Here is a 22,532-nt window from a genome sequence, read left to right as displayed (position 1 = left end):
ACTAGAACAAACTATATATTATTTCGAAAAGTTTTAATAATAAATGAGTGTAAAAAGTTCATAAATAGGGCAAACCAGGTGTGAAATATTGTCAGTGGACAACAGTAATTACTAAAGGTAAAAAAGTTTTGCTTCTCTTTTTCGAGACTCTAGTGTTATTTATACACCATAAGTATCATGGCAGGGGAGATTTTTATATGAGTGTGATAATTAATAGCTAATTTTTCTTCATTTATATCATTTGTTTGATGCATACAATTAAGTAAATGGATTCTTGAAATTCTCATGAATAATGAATTATGTTGAAAGATTCATTCATTCAGTTGGAAAACCATTCATTCAATCACAAACGTATTTTTAATTTAATAATTATTCCCTTTATTCATGAATGAAGCTTATTCATCTCAATGATGACCACTAATATTTATTTTTCAATTAAAACATAGTGATATGAACAGGGATTTTTTTGATAACTTAATTTTAATAAATATTCATTCAGATCAACAAATATTCAAATTTCTTAGCATGATGTTTTAAAAAAAATCTTTCTTCTTGAATAATTCAATAGTTTAGAAAATCATGGACATCAAATATTAATAGCTCGATTTGTTCAGACATTTTATCGTAAAAAAATCGAGTTTGTTGATAATGAAATAAAGATTCCTTTATTTAAACAGTAAAATCCCAAGTTTTTAATCTAAATTTAATAAAATAATTTTCAGTTTCTTTTCAAATAAATTTCAATGTATGAGCAAGAACACATCTAATTCAAAATTCCTTCTCGCCTCAACTAAAACATTACCAAAAAAAAAAACTTAAAAAATATCTTCCTCATTTTCTCGTTACAGAAAGTATCTTCCTATTTCCTCTATTTATTAAAATTTCTAAAAATACGTTTTACTTCCCGAAATATATGAAAGAAAATTCAGTATATTTCTTCAGATGTTCTTCATATCTAACGATCAATTTCAGAGTAAGACTGTTGAGGACTTTTATGTGCGAAATTTTATGCACTACCAGAAATTTCCTACATTTTTTGCTCCATCTATTATACTTTTTACCACGTCAGCGATAAAGGTCGGAATATAGTATTCTCTTTCATCAAAAGTGCTACTTTGACCAGTCTATTTTGAAAAACACTGAAGTTTGTTTGTAAATAGCAAAACCATAATTTTTTCAATCACTACATTATCCAGATTGCGAGAAGTGATTATTCAGATTCAATGGCTTTTCTCTCACTTTCTTCATTAAGGTTCTTAGACTAAAAAAAAATAAATAACAACGTTATCAAGAAAGCTTTTTCTATATGCGACCAAGCGTATAACTTTATGAGCATATTTGTTGAATAAGTAGGAACGAAATAAGAGAAGAAAAGTCTTATCGTCAAGCTGAAATTAGAGATGAAATTAATGCGAATTCTTTTGCTGCACGAATCGCCTTAAACGAGACAGGAGAATTTGCCACGAAGAAGCGAAAAGCGGCTTTTCACACGTAACTGTCTACTAATATACTATAACATTGGCTAGACAGAGAAAGATGACTCCAAAGTATACAGCAGCCGGTGCAACAACCTCCGGTGGTTATTTTGGTAGATCGTGTCACGGAATGCAGCCACACTGAAAGACCATATAGCTATGATATAGAACTAGTAATTTAACACACTTCGTTTCATTTTGGATGATACATGAGACATATAGAGAGATAGTATGTGATTACCTGATGTCCGTGCACCTGGAAAATCCAAATTACGCAGCGGGCTTGTGGAGCTCATTTCATTTGCTGAATTTACTCTTGTCTGTGGCGCGAGTATTTTGTGCGGTTTTCTATCGAAACAGTGAATTTATGCGAGCGTGTTGCTCGTCTAGACATTGTTGGGATTGATTTAGTAGTGGAAACGAAATCTATTGTTCTTCCCTCACACGTCAAGTCATCATCATTGTTTAAAGTGGGATTATTTGAACATTTTTTTGGTTCATTTGTCTCTTGAATACATTTAGCCGCAATGGAGTCAAGTTGTAGTCGAGAAACTTTCTAAAAAAAGTTTTTTTCAGCGTTATTATTCACTTGGAATGCGATTGAAGGTTTAAATGATTATAAAGAGAGTTGAAATTTTATCTTAATAAATATTCATATGCATCTTACTGTGAATTGACCGCAATCTTAACTAATTACAAGAAACAAAGGAATTATTTTAATTCTATAAAAGTGATGTTCGAACTTCGTAATGAAAATTTGTTTCTCTCTACTCTAAATGTACCTAAACTGTTTTCTACTTAGAAAAAAAATTTACATAATGAAATTAATGAATTAATGATATATTGGCGAAAAATTGAGAGATATAAAAATAAGCATAACTTCTACGCTAATAATGCTACAAAGGTGATTGAGGGCTCATTTGAAAGATTGCGATGAAAGGAAAGAGATCGATATAGTTAAAATCATAATTGTTGCAAAATTCATGCAAAAATTGGAGCAAGTTCCGGTTTTACCCCATTTTAGGAGTGAAATAATTGATTTTTTATATGTTTGACCCGATTCCGCATTTCTACACATTAAGACGAAGAGAATGAGTGGTCGATCATTAAAATCGGACAACTTTGATTTTTCGACCCAAAAAAATGGCAAGTGGTACCCCTTTCCATTTTTTTTGGCCAAAAAATAAAAGTACTCCGATTTCCAAGTTCGACCACTCATTCTCTTCGTCTTGAAGCGTAGAAATGCGGAATCCAGACACCGCCCGGAAAAACTCACTTTAACACCCTCAAACAGGGGTAAAACTGGATACAAATTACTAACAATCATCCCCCTGACTTTAAACCCTTATAACTCATGGACGGTCGGTCTAATAACTGTTTTTAGGGACGTTTTAGAAAGATTAAAATCTAAGCTATCTAACAATATCCATAGATTAATTTGAAAAAAATCCCTTCACCCTTAAAATCGCTAAAATATAGAAAAAAATCACATTTTTTTGGGACTTTGCCAACTATTTTGGCAAATTTAAGGGTGAAATAAATTTTTTATACACTTTTCATGGATATGGATCTTTAGCTAAGATTCTGAAGTTTCCAAATACCCCTAAAAAATCGTCATTCAGCGATTTGTACAGAAGTTATAGAGGTCCAAAGTCGAAAGTAGATGATTTTTTGACCCTTGCTTCAACTTTGAACCTCTATAACTCTCATACAAGTCATCCAACAATAATTTTTAAGGGGTATTTGGAAACTTCAGAATCTTAGCTAAAGATCCATATCCATGAAAAGTGTATAAAAAATTTATTTTACCCTTAAATTTGCCAAAATAGTTGGCAAAGTCCCAAAAAAATGTGATTTTTTTCTATATTTTAGCGATTTTAAGGGTGAAGGGATTTTTTTCAAATTAATCTATGGATATTGTTAGATAGCTTAAACTTTAATCTTTCTAAAACGTCCCTAAAAACAGTTATTAGACCGACCGTCCATGAGTTATAAGGGTTTAAAGTCAGGGGGATGATTGTTAGTAATTTGTATCCAGTTTTACTCCTGTTTGAGGGTGTTAAAGTGAGTTTTTTCGGGCGGTGTCTGGATTCCGCATTTCTACGCTTCAAGACGAAGAGAATGAGTGGTCGAACTTGAAAATCGGAGTACTTTTATTTTTTGGCCAAAAAAAATGGAAAGGGGTACCACTTGCCATTTTTTCGGGTCAAAAAATCAAAGTTGTCCGATTTTGATGATCGACCACTCATTTTCTTCGTCTTGATGTGTAGAAATGCGGAATCGGGTCAAACATATAAAAATCAATTATTTCACTCCTAAAATGGGGTAAAACCGGAACTTGCTCCAATTTTTGCATGAATTTTGCAACAATTATGATTTTAACTATATCGATCTCTTTCCTTTCATCGCAATCTTTCAAATGAGCCCTCAATCACCTTTGTAGCATTATTAGCGTAGAAGTTATGCTCATTTTTATATCTCTCAATTTTTCGCCAATATATCATTAATTCATTAATTTCATTATGTAAATTTTTTTTTTCTAAGTAGAAAACAGTTGAGGTACATTTGGAGTAAAGAGGAACAAATTTTTTTTACGCGATCAAAAACCATTTTTTCTCCAAAGTTACCATGGAATTGATTGAATTTCTAAAGAAGATAAATTATTCAGAGATAATTGTTCGTAATTAGTTACAAAATCCTGTATTACTCTGATCAAATTTGCAATTTATTGAAGTCATTAAACATAATACGATGAAAAATAAACATTAAACTACATTATTTTATTTCAAACTTTGAGATAATTATTCCATGCAAAAAATTCGATATAATTATGATGTTGGGTTATTTTAAAATAGGTACATCAATTAGATTGTATTTCTCTATGAACCAAGCATAAAGGATTAATTAGAACCATTAAACATCCAACAGAAATTAATTACTGGAAATAATGTGACTAAACACCAGAACATTAACACTTCCCTCAAACTCCAACAATGTTTTATTAAAAAAACATTGACTTCCATTATAAACTTTTCCTCTAAAAACTCTGTATTTCTCAAAACTATGAAAACTTATCAAATCCCACAGACTCTAAGGTATTTAAAGTAATACGTGTTGTAAAGTGTTCTCAGCTGTTTAGCTACTAACTCATTGACTCTAATTAAAAAACATTTTTGTCGTATCGTACTATAATTTGCCGGATATTCAATTGTTCCGAATTTTGGTGTTAAGTGGTCCAATGATTACAACTTGAATTCGCAGTGAGAAGTGAGGTCGGTCTCTCAGATACAAGTGTTGATGAACCGAGACATGCATGAATAAAGAGAATAGGGAAAGGGATGAGTACAGGAAGAGGGTCGATAACAAGATTCCGATGGGACGATCATTCTCACCTTGGTGTAGTTGGAGACAGGGAAACTTGGAGGCGTTTTCCCCTAACCGAAATCCATTAGCTGATGGTGCTGCCACCCTTAACGAGTCAGCCGATAATCAATTTTGATGGTGGGTAATTATTAGCTTCACTATTATAAGTCCTGTAAATTACATCAAGTTTCAAAGTTACTTTGTGGTTCAGCTCTTTAATACATATTACATTTTTTTCCTATTTTTTACTTTATGATGAATCCCTAGACTATCTTCTCAACTTACTTTTCATCCTCCTCAAAGATTTCCTTGAGTCCTCTGAAAGCAATCACTCATCCTCGTAGACGCTCCAAAACTCCTCAAGAACTCGAACGAAGATTTATGTCTTACATCACTTGACATTTTTTGCCGAGAGCAATAAGAAAAATATGAAAGAACTCTTTACTAAAACATTGATTAATCTCGAAAATTCAATTTGTAATGCAGAGAAAAAAATTTGTTTTTAAATATACCATCATCAAGCAACTCAGTAAACTTTACCGTGAAATTTTTTTTTGCATTGGAAAATTCTTTTTTGTTGAAACTCAACAAGAGAAAATTTTCCAACAAAGTTTGGATCAGCAACCTCGATGAATGGTAGTCGACCGCAGGACTATTTTGAATTCTCGGTAGAGAGTCCAATAGATCCGCGCACCCTTGCAAATCAACGGTATTTCCATATTAATACAATTGTGTGAAGCCGTGAGTTCTATACATCCGTCTTTGTTAGCCCTGCAGGTGAATGCAGCAATTCCATTTCGAGTAACATTGCTAGCCTTTGACCCTCCCAAATTCAAACATCCCCTGCTCTCACAAAATACACAAACAATTATAGTGTATACGACTAAATGGAAACCATTTGGAAAGAATTGACCTCTAGCGCATTTAATTTGTGGATACATTAATTTTCCACATGGAAATTTGGGAAACTAAATCATCCGGTGATGGTGGAAGACATCTCCACTACTTCTATCTCATTTTGGTTAGAGTAAAAGCAATAGAGAAATACACACGTCTCGATTATCGATCACTATAGTATATTAGTCTCGAGGGAATATCGCTATGTGTACGTGCAACTCAAAATTAACGACATCATTATGAACAGCATGGCACTAACTAACTCTCATGCAGTTTCATCTATTTCGTACTCTGCACCTGACCATTTGCTACTGCTAGCTTTCCAGCAAGTACCATCATCGTTATCGCCACGACGCAGTGAACGTGCAATGCGATAAGTTTGCTCGTTTCCTTTCTCATTCCACAGTGAACATTAAAACACAAAACGACTTTAGTTCCACTGAAAATTTCAATAAATTTGAATACATCCACCGTACTTTGGGTTTAATAACTAAAGAACTCGATACTGTGGCTATTGGAAATAAATTAGATTCCAATTAACTCCAGGGGATTAATTAGACTTATATATAGATCTGGTGGAGGAAGAACTTGTTATAAAAAGAAATGGAATTTTTAGTGGGAAAGAGAATGATATTGGGTGGCTCTTTGTCTTCGATAATATTCTAATCAATATTACTTGAAAATCTTCGAAACTGAAACTTCCACTTTAATTTCGTTTTGTAGATCTTTGATCTACACTTTTGTCCGTCAAAGTATCAAAGCGAAAATTTTTTCCTTTGTTTAAAAGCTTTTAATATTATTAAACTTTTCGGTTAATCTGAAATAAAGATGTTTTATCTTTGCTTCGATGGAAAAGAGAATTCAATTTTTTCCATTCAAAAGATAGTTTAACTTTAATTTAATCAACCATATTAGTTTAAATTTTTATTTAAAATAATTGTGATAAAAATATCTCAATTTATCAACCAGACATATTGTCTCTTAAATAATAGTATTGTTGTTTAAAAAAAAATAGTTCCTGATTAAAAAAGTTTTTAAATTTAATAAAGTTATTAAAGTATTTTCAATCACAATAACAAAAACTGTTGCGATTGAAAATAATTTTTAAGTATTATTAAATTTAATTATCTTTATTTTATGTAATAAAACTTTGTGCATAGAAAATTCATCAAACAAAAAATTAAAACTACAACAGTACTACCATACATGTACATTAAAGTGAAAAATATAAACTTATTTAATTTATGTTAATGAGATCCTAAAATTCCAAACAGTATGAAACCACTTTAAAGTTTATATACAATATATAATAGACATAGATAGTGAAAACTATTGAAGGGTCATAAGTGAAATATATAGGAAAACTTTTGACTGAAGTTCACAGAATAAAATTAATTTTATTTTAATAATGAAAGTTGAAACAATTTCATAACTTATTGTGTCATTAACCTGTATCTTCAAGAATAATATCTCTTATATTAAAACCAATAGTTCAACTATTTCCTTTATTTATCATTTTTTTTCAAGAAGCCATTTTGAAGATTAATTTGTCATAGTGTAACTAATAGCTGTCAATACAACCTTGCCACAAAATTTTCTTGACACATATAATTTATAACAATGGAGAATTTAATTTCACATCAATTGCAATATTTAATCAAAAACTTCATAAAATGTTTGCTGTTTTTCTGCAAAAAACGAGTGGCATTTTAATAACTACGTACTAAATAATAATTAAAATATAGAAGATAATAATTTGATACCTGAGAAATTGGAATTACTATCATGATATTCATTCTTTCATGATAAATACTGCCGATAAAAAATGAATTGGAAGAAGAGATGAATTCTCTGAGAGTATAAATATTCATTAAAACTAATCAATATCCCCAAATAAAAGCTAAAAGTTAGTAGAGTATAAGTAATAGGTATTTTTATCACAGACGATAAAATGAATTTTAAAACAGGAAAAATTGAATAAAACTTGATGAATGAATTTAGTCCAACCAGGTATGTTTTAATTGCATTTATGTCACTACTGGATCTTCGTTTGTCTGATTCCTGTCCCACTGTTTTCTCTTATCACAACCACTCAGTCTCCCTATCCTACCACTACTGGCCTGCAGAACGATAAGTTTCCACATGAATCGATTCACTTCAGTTCAGTTTAAATTTCATTGAAGTCACTGTAACAAGCACATGTAACATGTCGTCCCTAGAGTGTTACCCCATTCCCTATGCATCAAACTTAGTTTCCACAGAGGCTAACTGATTGATACTGAGCCTGACAGTATTGTTTCAAACTTCCCCATGAGGTTGATTAAAATAGGGTAGCTGAGAATGAATAGCTTTCTCCACGTATGCGTATGTATCTATTAACTACAGCTTGGAAGAAAATGGAATGTTGAATATAAATTACGAATGATCAAGTGATTATATTGAGAGACGTTCGATCGACATCAAGACTATCGAATCTACTATAGTCAATCATGCCAATTTGCATATTCCTTCCCTTCTCAATCCTCTAGCCCCTCATTCTCTCTGATGTGCCCCGCATCTCTCTGTTCTCAACTATTATCCACCTCTGCTTCCTGTGCCTTTGGCTAAATCACGCCTGATTGGAGTTTCAATCCGAATTCGTGAATAGAACTTGATTTCCCTCGCAGGCTTCGTGCTTTCGTTCCCTTTCGATGCGTCCAACTCACTCTGATGGTGGTAGCAACCACTCCCGATGCATCATTCTTGGGAAAAAGAAACCAACAAATGAAAAAAACGCTTGCGGGCTATGAACTTGTCCATTCGTTCTTACTCAAGAGAGCCGACGACCCCTTGATAGAAGTTCTAAATAGGATCTGTCGAGTATCACGTCGCCGTTGGTGCAAATAAATTAATGAATTTGAATCCTTCTGGAACTACGAGATTTAATTGAATTTATTACAATTACAATCTCACTTGATTGTTTATAAATGAAAAGATTTATTGGGATTGATTAGACAACTTCTTCTAGCTATGGATTATGCATGAATGCTCGTGTTATAATTCATTCATTGATAAGTTTTGAGAGCGATCGATGCAGGGAAATAGAAAAAGAAAAAAAATCCAAGTGGAAAATAGTAGTATCTGGTGTTTTCATGAATATTTAAATGGAAGAAAATTTCTTCCAATTGCATTTGAATAAGGAAATTGAAAATGTTTTACACTCAAACACTCAAGTTTTTTTTTTTATAACAATAATCTTTATTAATAATCGAAAAATAACATGCTCTCTTTTTTTTTTTGTTTTGAAAATTAAATTTTGTGTTATAAAGAGAAAGCAATGGTATTTAGATCTCATGAGTATGAAAAAATTAAGTAGATCTTCTTGAAGCCTCATTATTTCTTTTAAAGATATTCCCTTTTTTAATTGTATAATTTTTCCACCAAGTTATTGACTGTTACAGCAAAAAGTCTCCCTCAACTTCTTACTTTTATAACTCATTAAAAGATGAGTGTAAAAAAAAAACCTGGATATCATTAAAAAGTAACTGCTATTCTTCACAAAATATAATTATTCAGTCATGAAGAAATTCTATTTTACCAAAGTAAAAAATTTTCAAGATGATTTTTTTTATTCTTTAAACCTAAATTTCATCTCCATTAAAAATTAACCCTCATACGATAGCCTCCCACAATTTTCGACTTCAAACAGCACGTAGGGTAAAATCCACCCCAAGCGTTTTCAATTTTAAATAAATTATAAACTATTGATGCTTTTAAAAATAGCTGCATGACATTTTACTCAAGTAATACATTATTTAAAACAAGATACTTTATTTAAAAAAAAAATTGAACAACCAACTTCCTTACAAATTATAAAACCATTTTATATGTTGTTCAAGAGTTAATTAATGTCTCACAGATATTTTTTAGTTAATTAAAAATTCTTAATTAAACAACTTCCGGCCATAGCAACATCCTTTTCAAGGCAAGGGGCTGATAAAACACGAAACTTCATTTCTATTCGATTTATTGTCCTGTTCAAGACCACGTCGGAGTAAATAAAGGACGATAGACGTTGATACCAAAGACTATGGAGCCAGCAATTAAAAGCGATTTTCAACAGTATTGCCTTTGTAGTCAATTTTGCTTCTTCAAGTTTTCGATCCAAGTAAATGATTTTCTTTCAAGCAATCCATTGTTAATTTCCAATGCTATTAATTGGACAATGTATTTCTTCTATCGTCCTGATGCTCATCAAAGTTTGTTAAAAATAATAAATAAAACGAAAGAAAATTTATGACGTTCATCAAGATCTTGGTATAGACTGATGCTTCTATTCTTTCTCCGCAAAAACAAATATGTATGCACGTGCTAGCACATCCCACCGGTGTTTTTTCAACGTTTGGAATGCCCGTTCCACTTTTTATGTTACTATAGAAGTGCCAGCAGGCGAATAAGAAAGCCGTGCGTGATCGGGCACTTTGCCAAGGGATGTTCTCACTCCTTCAATCCCTGGTGTCCGCAAATTGCTCCCTAATTCCCAAAACAGTCTATACAATACACTCTTTCCACTGATAATGATCCTACATTAGGTTGCAAGCGTCTACTTTATTTGATTTTCCTATTCAAACACTCTTTTATTTTTAACTATCGATTTTAGCTTATCAATAGTTATCAGAGTTTACAATGTTAAGCTTTTAATATTTGCAAATGTAACGTTATGTTGTTGAAAGCTTTTTATACTTTTTTAAGAGGAGAAAAGTTTTCCAGGAATTTGTTTGTTCAATTTGATAGAGAACGAAGGGATAACAGAAGTCAAGTGTGTGCAGGCATTTAAATTCAATTTTAAATGAAATTTTTATTTGGAAACTTTGTTAAGTTTAAATCTTTCAATAAGAAATGGAATAAAACAGATGTAGAAGAAATTATTGTGCATTCAGATGGAAAATAATAGCATTTTAATTTTTCTCGGGTGTGTTGAAAAAATTCTTTCACTCTAATTGAAATATTTTTATTTAATTACTATAAAATACATTGATGTAGAAGTATTTATAGAAATTCCATGTTGGAGTTAATTAATTTCTTCAACTAGTAATAATAGTTACTTGGATAAGTGAAACTAATATTAATTTAGGTGAAGTTATAGACTGTTGTTATTAGTTAGAACTTAGTTGAAGCAAGTAAACAATCGTTGTATTTCATCATTTATTAATTCAATGTAGAATCCATGATATGTTGGTTTGTTTGCAATGGAAAATACTCAATATTTGTTTTTCTTTGTGTACAGAGTTTAATATCTTCCTGAAAATTGGTTCTTAATGAATCTGGGATTTTTTTAAAAATAATTGATACTAAAAAAATATTGACTTACAAATGAAATTTTTTATTGACTATGTTTGTTACAAAAATATTTATTGCTGTTTATTTTATAAAATTGTTTTTAGCAATTTGATTAATGAAACTAAGCAATGGTTGAGTAACACTTACGATCGTAGAAAATAACTTTTTGATTTCCAAGTAATCGAGAGAGTAATTAAAGTATATTGCTTGAAAGATCCAATCTTCTCATGAGAAAATTAAAAAACTGTTCAAAATATCCGGTATAAAAAATTTTCGTTCCTCAAAGGTTCCTTGAATGATCCCTAGTAGAAAAGTTCTGCAGTGGGATTATGGGGAATATTTAGGAAATAAAAATTTTTTTTTTTTAATTTTTTTTCTTTATTGCAAACGTACTTAAAATATTGTCTGCACGCAAATTAATATACATAATGAAATTAATGAATTAATGACATATTGGCGAAAAACTGAAAGATATAAAAATAAGCATAACTTCTATACTAATAATGCTACAAAGGTGATTGAGGGCTCATTTGAAAGATTTCGATGAAAGGAAAGAGATCGATATAGTTAAAATCATAATTGTCGCGAAATTCATGCAAAAATTAGAGCAAGTTCCCGTTTTACCCCATTTTAGGAGTGAAATAATGGATTTTTTATAAGTTTGACCCGATTCCGCATTTCTACGCATCAAGACGAAGAAAATGAGTGGTCGATCATCAAAATCGGACAACTTTGATTTTTCGACTCAAAAAAATGGCAAGTGGTACCCCTTTCCATTTTTTTTGGCCAAAAAATAAAAGTACTCCGATTTTCAAGTTTGACCACTCATTCTCTTTGTCTTGAAGCGTAGAAATGCGGAATCCGGGCACCGCCCGGAAAAACTCACTTTAACACCCTCAAACAGGGGTAAAACTGGATACACACTAAAAATCATCATCCCCCTGACTTTAAACCCCTATAACTCATGAACGGACGATCTAATAACTGTTTTTAGGGACGTTTTATAAAGATTAAAATCTAAGCTATCTAACGATATCCATAGATTAATTTTTAAAAAATCCCTTCACCCTTAAAATCGCTAAAATATAAAAAAAATCCCATTTTTTTGGGACTTTGCCAACTATTTTGGCAAATTTAAGGGTGAAATAAATTTTTTATACACTTTTCGTGGATATGGATCTTTAGCTAAGATTCTGAAGTTTCTAAATACCCCTAAAAAATTATTGTTGGATGACTTGTATGAGAGTTATAGAGGTTCAAAGTTAAAGCAAGGGTCAAAAAATCATCTACTTTCGACTTTGGACCTCTATAACTTTTGTGCAAATTGCTGAATGACAATTTTTAAGGGGTATTTGGAAACTTCAGAATCTTAGCTAAAGATCCATATCCACGAAAAGTGTATAAAAAATTTATTTCACCCTTAAATTTGCCAAAATAGTTGGCAAAGTCCCAAAAAAATGGGATTTTTTTTATATTTTAGCGATTTTAAGGGTGAAGGGATTTTTTAAAAATTAATCTATGGATATCGTTAGATAGCTTAGATTTTAATCTTTATAAAACGTCCCTAAAAACAGTTATTAGATCGTCCGTTCATGAGTTATAGGGGTTTAAAGTCAGGGGGATGATGATTTTTAGTGTGTATCCAGTTTTACCCCTGTTTGAGGGTGTTAAAGTGAGTTTTTCCGGGCGGTGCCCGGATTCCGCATTTCTACGCTTCAAGACAAAGAGAATGAGTGGTCAAACTTGAAAATCGGAGTACTTTTATTTTTTCGCCAAAAAAAATGGAAAGGGGTACCACTTGCCATTTTTTTGAGTCGAAAAATCAAAGTTGTCCGATTTTGATGATCGACCACTCATTTTCTTCGTCTTGATGCGTAGAAATGCGGAATCGGGTCAAACTTATAAAAAATCCATTATTTCACTCCTAAAATGGGGTAAAACGGGAACTTGCTCTAATTTTTGCATGAATTTCGCGACAATTATGATTTTAACTATATCGATCTCTTTCCTTTCATCGAAATCTTTCAAATGAGCCCTCAATCACCTTTGTAGCATTATTAGTATAGAAGTTATGCTTATTTTTATATCTCTCAGTTTTTCGCCAATATATCATTAATTCATTAATTTCATTATGTAAATTTTTTTTTTTCTAAGTAGAAAACAGTTAAGGTACATTTGGAATAGAGAAGAAAAATTTTCAAAAAAAAAAAAATTTGATTCCCCAAATCTTCCCTATAGTCCCACTGGAGATTATTCATAGAACCTTGTAAAAATTTTCTTTCCGATTTCAAAGGATATCATACGTACTTACAGAGGAAAAAATTGCTACCTGCCAGTACCTTACTTGTACATTTGTTTATTCTCTTTATCCTTAATAGAGCAATAAAAGATGCAATTACAATTTTTTTCTTAAACACAGTATTTTCTCAATGATTGAAAAAAATTAACGAGAGTAGAATGTAACTTTCGATAGACTTCTTCTAAAACTTAAATTAAAAAGTAACTTTAGTCCAATCACCTACAATAAGCATAGTATTCAAGTGCTGTTAGTTAAGATTTCTATGCTAACTGTCTCACGAACTGATCACCATGAAATAACTTCAGTGACAATCATCAAGCATAACTAAGAACCATCCTAATTCAAGTAGCTTTCAAGCTGAGTAACTTACCTTATACATAATCGGCCCATCCATTCATGAACTCTGATGCTACAGCAGTCACATACATCAAGAAATAGATTTCAAACTCATGACATTTTTTCTTTTCCATCAAAGGTTTAAAAAATACAAGTGGTTGAAATTCGTAGGAAACGACGTTGGATTTTAGAGAAAGAAAGTCAACAATCTCATGATCCTAGCCAATTAATGATACTTACTTTAAAGTAAGATAAATTCTCAACATTCTGCACAGCATCTTAATATCCGATTTTTTTTTGTTACAGAGGTCGAAGAGCGATCCAGTGGAAAGGCGCGGGGTAGCAAATTAGCCCGACGCGCACGCTCCTTCAAGGAGGACTTTCTCGAGAAATTCTCGCAGATGCGTTCTCCAGGAGTCAACTCTGGAGTCAGTGGGGGTGGGAGTGGTGTAACAACCCGTGCTGCTTCGCCCTCATCACCAAGAACACCAAGGGAGAAACCACCAGTAGTTAACGATAATCTTGACAAAAATCCCCTACGTGATCTCCACATTCATGTACGACAGGTTCAACTTGCTTTACTACATTTTCGTGATGTCGTATCGAAGAAAAAACTTGAAATGCTGCCGGGCAATGGCACCATTGTACTTGATACCGTTACCACAATCCACACAGTTCTCAAATCCTACCTCTTGTATGATAATAGGTGAGATTATTTATTTATTTGTTTCAGAGTGTGCATATGAAATACGCATATCCGATGTAAAAATAACTATTTAATGCATTGAAAGTTTGGGTGAATTTATATGAATATAATGCATTTTTATCAAAGCATTTAAAGGAAGGGATATTTCTGAAAATGGAATATTTTACAAAACATTTATTTATTATTAATATATTAATGTATTGTTTTATTCAAATAAGGTAGTTTATAGAATCTATATAAAATGTGTTCTGATGAATAATTTACTCGGGGATAATCGGGTGTAAATACTCTTTATTTATACAACAAGATAGAAATACGTTGCATATTCAAATAAATTTACTTTAGAGTTTTTTTCATCAAATAAATATTACTTTAATTAAGTCTCTCAGTGCTTAACTCAACAGAATTACTTTACTTCATTTACATGTTGATGCTATCTAGAAACCTGAGAAAATTTATTCGTTTGAAAAAAACTATCATACGTGCACTTTTTCCGTACGATAAAAATCTTTCATTTGATATTAACATTTATTAACTTAAATATTTTTATTTAATTAATTTTTTTTTATCAATAAATTCGACTTGTTTTGTTGAAAAGAAAGTAATAAACAAGAGTTTAATAAGTTGTTGTAGTTTCAGTTGAAAAGCAAACTCCAATATAAATTTTCTCTTTGCAAATCCAAAAACACTCGGGTGGTTTAGAAAATTTTATTTGACAGTTTTTCATCTGTCGAAGTAAAGTCAAATTGTTTGACGCATTGTTCACTTTTTTTTTTGTTCCCTATTGAATGAAACTTTTTTTCAAAGCAGAATGAAAAAAAACAGTGGTTAAAAAACTTCTATATCGTTGGAGTCAGATGCTTTTTTATTGATATTAATGTCGATTTGACCAGTTAAAAAAAAATCTGTTTCATATAATATGATTACAACATATATTGATCTTTGCAGTTCTACTCTGGGCTCAGCAACGAATCAAGTTTACCAAGCTCTGGCACAACTTCTAAAACTTTGCGACGACGTGTTGTTGCACGGCGATCAATCTGTGCCATGCCCAGCTCTAGATACTGAGAACGTGACCCACGTGATAGGATTAGTTGAGGACGCCGTAAAAAATTTAGTTACCTTGGCTCAAGAGAAAATATCAAATCGTCAGAAACCACCACCTATCACCACGAACAACAGGTAAACTTCAGCTTTAATGATTTCTCATTGGAATTACAAAGAAGCCAATTGTTATATCTTTTGCAATTTATAGGACGTCAAGTTATGGAACAGAGTTAACTTCTCAGAGGAATTCTTTACCTGACATTCCACTAACACCACGAGAAAGACAGATTCTTGAGCAAACTGCTGCTTCTAGTACATTGGTACGCAGCTCTCATAGTTCTGAGTCAATCCTAAGGGATTCTAGTCCACCACCCAAACCACCACTTCCAGACAGGTGAATTATATGACATTTTTAATAAAGAGTTACTGTTCAAGTACTTGAGATTGTTTTTTCTTTTCTAATATAAATTTACTTTCATCCTTGCAGAACCAACTTAAGTCTCTCCGAGGAGAATAGCTCTTCGACACCACCACCTTTGCCTCCCAAAAGGCGAACCCGAGCACAACAGTTGTTAGACGAATCTGACGGCTTCCTGGCTTCAAGTTTGGACCGGTGTTCATTAAGAAGTCGATCCCCAGAGGATTCATCTTCACTCCTCAGTGCATCAGCAGGAAGTTTAGACTCTGCTTTAAACCACTCAAGGGACGAAGATGAAATCCGTGCTATTATGGGACCTAATGATGAATCTCTTAACGATAGCATGGACCTTAGTCTTATGGCTACTATTCATGGTAATTTCTCCTAACAGTTCCATTTAAGTACTTCGCAACTTAACTAAATATCTTCAATAGGGGAAATTGAGATAAACAGTCCTTTAGGGTATAATAGTTTGTAACTGAGAAACACCATAAATCATCAACACCAATATTTGTCAACTGGCTTTTAAAAGTTTGATAATAAATATGAATATTTTTGAATTCTCTTTAAACTGATGAGCATCAAATAATTTACCTATTTAAAGCTCTTTGTTCTCGCTATGATTTATTATCTTATTCATTAATCAAATTCATGTCATTTGAAGCAGAAAATGAACATTTAATTATGATTATTTATGAAAGTATTAATTAAAAGGGAATAATTGTTAAATAAAATTTTTTTTGAAGTTTTAAACATATTTAATTTTAAAAAATACATTGCAGTACTAAGATTATAAAGTTGAATGACAAGCTTAAATCGCATACGATCGAATTTAGCAACTAATTTCCCGTAAACTGATGAAAGCCTGCAGGGGGCCATCACTCTTCAATTTCCCCTAATTCTAAACGTATAAACTTTCCTTCTCAATACTTGATTACTTCTTCATCAATATTACATGTTATTTACTTTCTTTTAAATGTTAAATATCTTAATTTCTTAGAGGCCATAAAATTATTTAAAAAAGTTTTGATGAAGATTTACATTGACAGAGAGAAAAATGAAAAAATGTTTGTCACGTCGAGGGCAAGAGTTAGTTATAAATATGACAAAACGTCTATTGTAAAGGTGTTAATGAAAGAAGTGTTGACGTGTGATTGTATCTGAGAATGTCCCCTTGGTATTTGACGCGTTGGAGTCAGCGTATACGGGCTAGATGACAGTTGTGCACTGGTCAGATGCGTAGTGAACTGATTCCATACATGTATATAAGCGAAGGATGGTACATGGGAATGGTGATTAGTCAGCAGAAAGCTGGGTAACTTGTCACACACGACCAGTTGGTTATTTCCAGTCATATCAGTTGAGTTTGGATTAGTGCAGTTGAAAGTGAAACAGCGTGAGATTAACTGTGGCCTTGTCTTCATATTCAAATCATTACCTGTTCGTTGTCGACTGGTTTACAAATAAAAGTCAATGATGGAGAATAAAAGTGGTCGGGATAAAGAGAAATTCGATGCTATTTTCATGGAGTTACGGAATATTTGTTTGGGTATGCAATCACAACCTGGTCGTCATTAAATTCAGCAAATTATACCTTGAGATCTCTCTGACTACCTTCACTTGATAAATAATACCAGGAATGATACTGGAGGAATTTTTTATTCAATGCTAAATGGAATTTTTTTCCTGTTATTAGGGTTGCAATTGAATGGAACAAACAACTGCAGTGCTTGGGATGGTTCAGAAACGAGTATTCCAAGCACAATGCTGCTGGGTCAGCAAATACCACAAGAGATCCTCAGCCCATTCACTGGTGAGTTTACTTTCTTTTAAAATATTAGTCTGCATCCGCGCCTAAATCTTGATAAATTATGTCAAGCTCCGGACGTTATTTTTGCCTCGGAAATGGGAAAAAGAAAGATGAAAGCGTCCTAAATTTACGCAAGAACCTTCAAATAGCTTTTGAGGCCAATGACGTGGGTGCAGTCTTTGCCTACGCGCCTGGACAGTCTTCCATATGCTTCTAGACAGAAAGAATAATAAGACGGATTTGTATTAAAGTCTTTCAAACCTCTTTTTTTCTTTTTCTCGTATCCGAGGCTATTGGTTTTGCATTAAATTGTAATGTCAGTTTGAGTTAATAATGAAACGCCACAACGATCCTTGGTGGAATTTGAAAAAATTCTTTGTTCATTCTACACTCGATTGCACTGGTTATCTTAATTCTCGTGAGTCAGCATACCATAGAGATCGGACTTTTTTAGGTATTGATGGAAAAATGGAAAGACTGTCAACACAAACACAAGAATCGGGCTTTGTATCAATGCATTCGCAACGCAGTTCTTCACAAAGTTATACCACCACATCAAGTCTAACATCCAAGAGATCTTCACAGCAAAGTAGTGTCAGCTATAATTCGCAGACTTTTAACTCTCAACAGCAGTCATTTATGCAGCAAAAAGTCTCAACTGAGAATGAGAACTCGATTGTAACTCATAGAACGACTTCGAGTTCTAAAAACACTATTACTACCACTAACATAAGTGGTAATGGAGACTCATCACTTTTAGAAAAATTAGTCAATGTGAGTATTAACCAGAAACTTATTTTCATCTACTGTCTAGAAACTTGTGTTAATCTATTCAAGTATTAACAGTAATCCAAGTTTTTGTTCTAATTCATCTATTTATAAATATTTATGATGGCTATAAATAGATTTTTTTTCTTCAAAAATCAATGTTTTTCATCATATGTAAATACTTTTTTTTTTTAGGAAATCAGCATGAACGAAGACTCAAATGGGATTCCACCAGCTCTACCAGAAAAAAGATCAAAGCGTAAAAAAGAGCGACAGTTATCTCAATATGACAATGTACCAGAAAATGAACACTTGTCAACCTGTAGCTTACATACAAGTTCAAGCGACAGTCCAGACGCGAGTAAACCGCCACCGTTGCCGTTGAAAAAGAGGCACAGTAAGTGATGCAATAATTGATAAGAATATTGACAGTATTTGAATAAGGATATGTTGATGCTTATTAAAATATCGTTATTCAACTGCTGCCAATTATTCGCTTGATGAAAAAACTATGACCAGCTGACGGTGTAGATGATTTGAATACACAATGATTTAAAGAGTTAGTTTAGTATATAATCGAACGTCAAATTGAGTGGAATTTTACATCTGCAACGCAGCAGGTCATTATGTTGGATAAAGATTTTAGTGGAATTAGCTAAATTCAGATTGCTACATGTTATGTGCTAGGTTTAAACTGACGTATATATTTTGTATCCCTCAGTGTTCCAATCAGTGGCATATTCCGGTAAGTGGGATCACGCCCACGTTTATATCTCAACCACCCTCAGCAAAACATCCTCACGCTAAGTCAAAAATACCCTTTTGTCATTTATTCAATCGCAGTCATTCAAACGCGTTATTGACAACGGCTTTTTTATTATTATGTTCATTTTTTTGTTACGTTGAAGCATGATTTTTCCCATTTTGCAGTAGAAAAGCTTGTGTTGATGAAGATCATGTTTAGTCTTGAATTTCAGTGGTGAAAATTAATTTAAAATATTGTTAGTTAGTGATTGGTTGTAATTTTTTAATTTAATTGGAACAATTTTATTTCATGTGAAATTGAAACATTCCTTTAATCAATATTGATTTGAACCAAGGTTGAAAACAATTTTAATGGAGTTTACTTTTTTTTTCATAGACATTTTATTTATTTTTAATAAACAAAGATTCATATTTTAATTAAATACAGTTCTAACTTTAACGCAGATCCATTTTGTAATAAACTTTTGAAACTAATGAATTCAACACAATTTTTTTTACTGTGTTTTCATCATCCTACTGTTATAATATAAGCTCTGTCCGCTGTGCCATCAAATTTGATATAATATAATTATATACTAGCGTTTGGAATTGAGCTTGATCATTAATACATAATTTTTGAGCTTCCTCGCTAGTACTCACATTTAAATTTGCGACTTGGAGATTAAATACTCTAGGTGGAAGATTAATTTGCAAGTTTATTGATGTTAGGAATCGCTCGCGTCTTGTGCATGATCTTCCACCTTCACTTTATTTAATACAGTAGACTCCCTCGTATTTGACTTTATTCATTCTACTGAATATTCCTCCAGTTAATTATTCTTCTTTAATTGGCCTTAAGAAATATTTAAGTTAAAAATTTTGATACGATAAATTCTTGGCATTTATTGCAGACATTTACAAAATAATTGCTGTTTTTTTTTTTATGTTTTTAAATATTTATTTTAAAAAATGAATTAATTCGATGGTCATGTCAATAAAATAAAATAAATTTACCGAAGAATATATAAAAAGTAAATCAAGATATTTAAAACTCTGATATGTGTTTTTCAAAAAATAACTTGACTTCAATTAAAATAATTATAACTTGTTGAATTACATAATCAACCGCAGAAAAATAAATATCGCATCACTGTGCAGTATTGAGAAGATGTTTACGCACATCTTCAAATGAACATCCAAGTGATTGTAATTATAGTGTTGACTCAAGTTGTTTTTATAATATTTTTTAAAAAACGCGATTGTTAGTTGCTCATCTAATTCCCTCAACTGTGTTGTATCCCGAGTCTGCAAAGATCCTATACATCACGCGAGTCACACATGTTGCATCAAGCTACACAATACGCTTAGAGTTTAAATTGAATACAATATTTCACATACAAACTTTGACAATTGCAGTAATGGCGTACATGGAAATGTTCGGAAACTGCTCACACAGCACCAACGACTTTATATCCGGACTTGGCACGCGACACTCAGTTGCTGCATATAATTCAATGCAAGCTGAATGGCAGCAGCATGAAATGTCACTTACAACTACTCAGTCTTGCTCTTCAATGGTTCATACTTTGACCAGTTTACATGATGGAACAAGGTGAGAGAAATGTTGTGATTGTCATGGTAATAACTCTGAACGAATGCTCAATTCATAATTGAGCACAACAGTAATCCTCTACAAGAAAGTTCATGTTTGTGCTATAATTATTAATTTGCCTCGTTGAATATGATAATGAGAAATACATTTGAATAATTACCAAAGAAATTAAATGATGAACTCTCTTACGAATTTATATGAATAATTAGGTTATTAACTAAGAAATAGAGTAATTATTTATGATGTTTGTTGTTGAATTTTATGTTTCTTGTAATTGGTATTGAAAAGTAATTTATCTTTCTTTTTTTTTAAATTTCTCTATCGTCATATTAAATGTCTCGTCTATGCGTATAATCTGGTATATGAAAATTCATGCTTGTTTTTCTTCATAAATGACATCACAAATTCTATGAATATGCAATTTAATAACGTTCATTAATGAAATATATTATGAAAAAAATATGATAACATAGTTTTTTATGCACCATATAAAGGTGTTTCGTAATAAAGTAAAAACATAGTAAATAAAAGTAGCAAGACTTTTTAAAAAAATTTTTGAGATTTATTTATGAATGTTTACTTAAAACTTGATTGAAAATAATATAAATTCTGAGTTCAATTTCAATATATTTATTCAAGTAAAGAAATGCAAAATTTTTCCAAAATTATCATAAATTATTTATCTGATAAAAAAAAAACCTATTACCTGTCAATGTCAAATACTCATGACATTAAATTATTTCTTTTTCCAGCATATCGATCAGCATGAGTCCAACGACCAGGGAAGTGACAAATAATTCTAGTCTACCACCAGCCTTACCTCCAAAGAGATCACGATCCATCAGGTCCAATATCACTCCTCCACCCATTTCTCCAAAACCAGCAGTCAGTATTCCAAGCTTACACACACCCGATCCTGTTATAACGTCAACACCTGTAAAGGAAATAAAAGAAGAACCAATCATAAAAATAGAAAAGAAAGAACGTATTTCTCCTAATGTCCTTACTTTGAATAACAACAATGTCACATTGGACGTGTCCCGGTCATCATCTAGACCAGGAAGTAATGCCCTTTCATCGATTTCCGTTGATGACAATACTTTAGAGCTACGAGATATCGATCAAGATGATGGGATCCTTGAAGAATTGGATATCAGCAAATATCTAGTCTTTAAAAAACCAGAGGAAGATGGTCCGGATATTCGAGGTGGACATCCTGATGCTTTATTGATCCATGCAACAAAAGCAAATAAACATGGTAATTTCAACAGATGTTCTTTTTAGAACCAATGTAATTATATGGTCATTTTACCAGCAATAATTGAAACTTTTTACTATTGTTTTACAATTTTATACAAACCGGTAGTAAAAGTTTTATTAAACTTTTTTAGAGTAGATACAGTGTTTTTTTTGTAAGTTTAATTACTAAAACAACCTCTCTGTACCTTCGATACTATTCTTTCAACTTTACGATCAATGAAGTAGCGATGAGACCTTTTTTTCACGATTTATTTTATAGGCTTTATTGTTAATTGTTGATACAATAAAAATTGCTGGTGAAATGAATTTCTTTAAATAATGTATTATAATATTGACTTATTAACTTGATTTATCTGATTCATTTTATGCTGGATTAGACGAAAAAGAATCAGGTTCGTAATTACATTTTTTTCTTTTACGTTGAAAAAAGTAATTTAATCCTCTCTCCCTAAAAAATATTCGTTTTATTATATTATTT

At 31.9% G+C, this 22,532-nt stretch overlaps 1 protein-coding gene across 6 annotated transcripts in view; it reads left to right on the top strand.

Annotated features, from left to right (window-relative positions):
• The window catches only part of C3G (C3G guanyl-nucleotide exchange factor), a 65,912-nt gene that overhangs the window by 39,028 nt on the left and 4,352 nt on the right, over window positions 1–22,532 (top strand). For 3 of the 6 annotated variants that reach the window (XM_035092045.1, XM_035092040.1, XM_035092046.1), the window contains exons 2-12: window positions 13,996–14,395; window positions 15,344–15,577; window positions 15,651–15,836; window positions 15,930–16,234; window positions 17,557–17,673; window positions 18,125–18,444; window positions 18,634–18,835; window positions 19,160–19,183; window positions 20,599–20,794; window positions 21,547–22,052; window positions 22,432–22,446. In XM_035092045.1, the coding sequence (XP_034947936.1) occupies window positions 13,996–14,395; window positions 15,344–15,577; window positions 15,651–15,836; window positions 15,930–16,234; window positions 17,557–17,673; window positions 18,125–18,444; window positions 18,634–18,835; window positions 19,160–19,183; window positions 20,599–20,794; window positions 21,547–22,052; window positions 22,432–22,446 (2,505 nt within the window). The remainder of the gene's footprint in view (window positions 1–13,995; window positions 14,396–15,343; window positions 15,578–15,650; window positions 15,837–15,929; window positions 16,235–17,556; window positions 17,674–18,124; window positions 18,445–18,633; window positions 18,836–19,159; window positions 19,184–20,598; window positions 20,795–21,546; window positions 22,053–22,431; window positions 22,447–22,532) is intronic. The other 3 variants (XM_035092043.1, XM_035092042.1, XM_035092044.1) reach the window with 3 other exon arrangements.

Source organism: Chelonus insularis, unplaced genomic scaffold, assembly GCF_013357705.1.
Source record: "Chelonus insularis isolate UGA/USDA-ARS -01 unplaced genomic scaffold, ASM1335770v1 contig_93_pilon, whole genome shotgun sequence".
NCBI classification, from domain to species: domain Eukaryota; kingdom Metazoa; phylum Arthropoda; class Insecta; order Hymenoptera; family Braconidae; genus Chelonus; species Chelonus insularis.
This window is presented reverse-complemented; position numbering and strand designations above follow the sequence as displayed.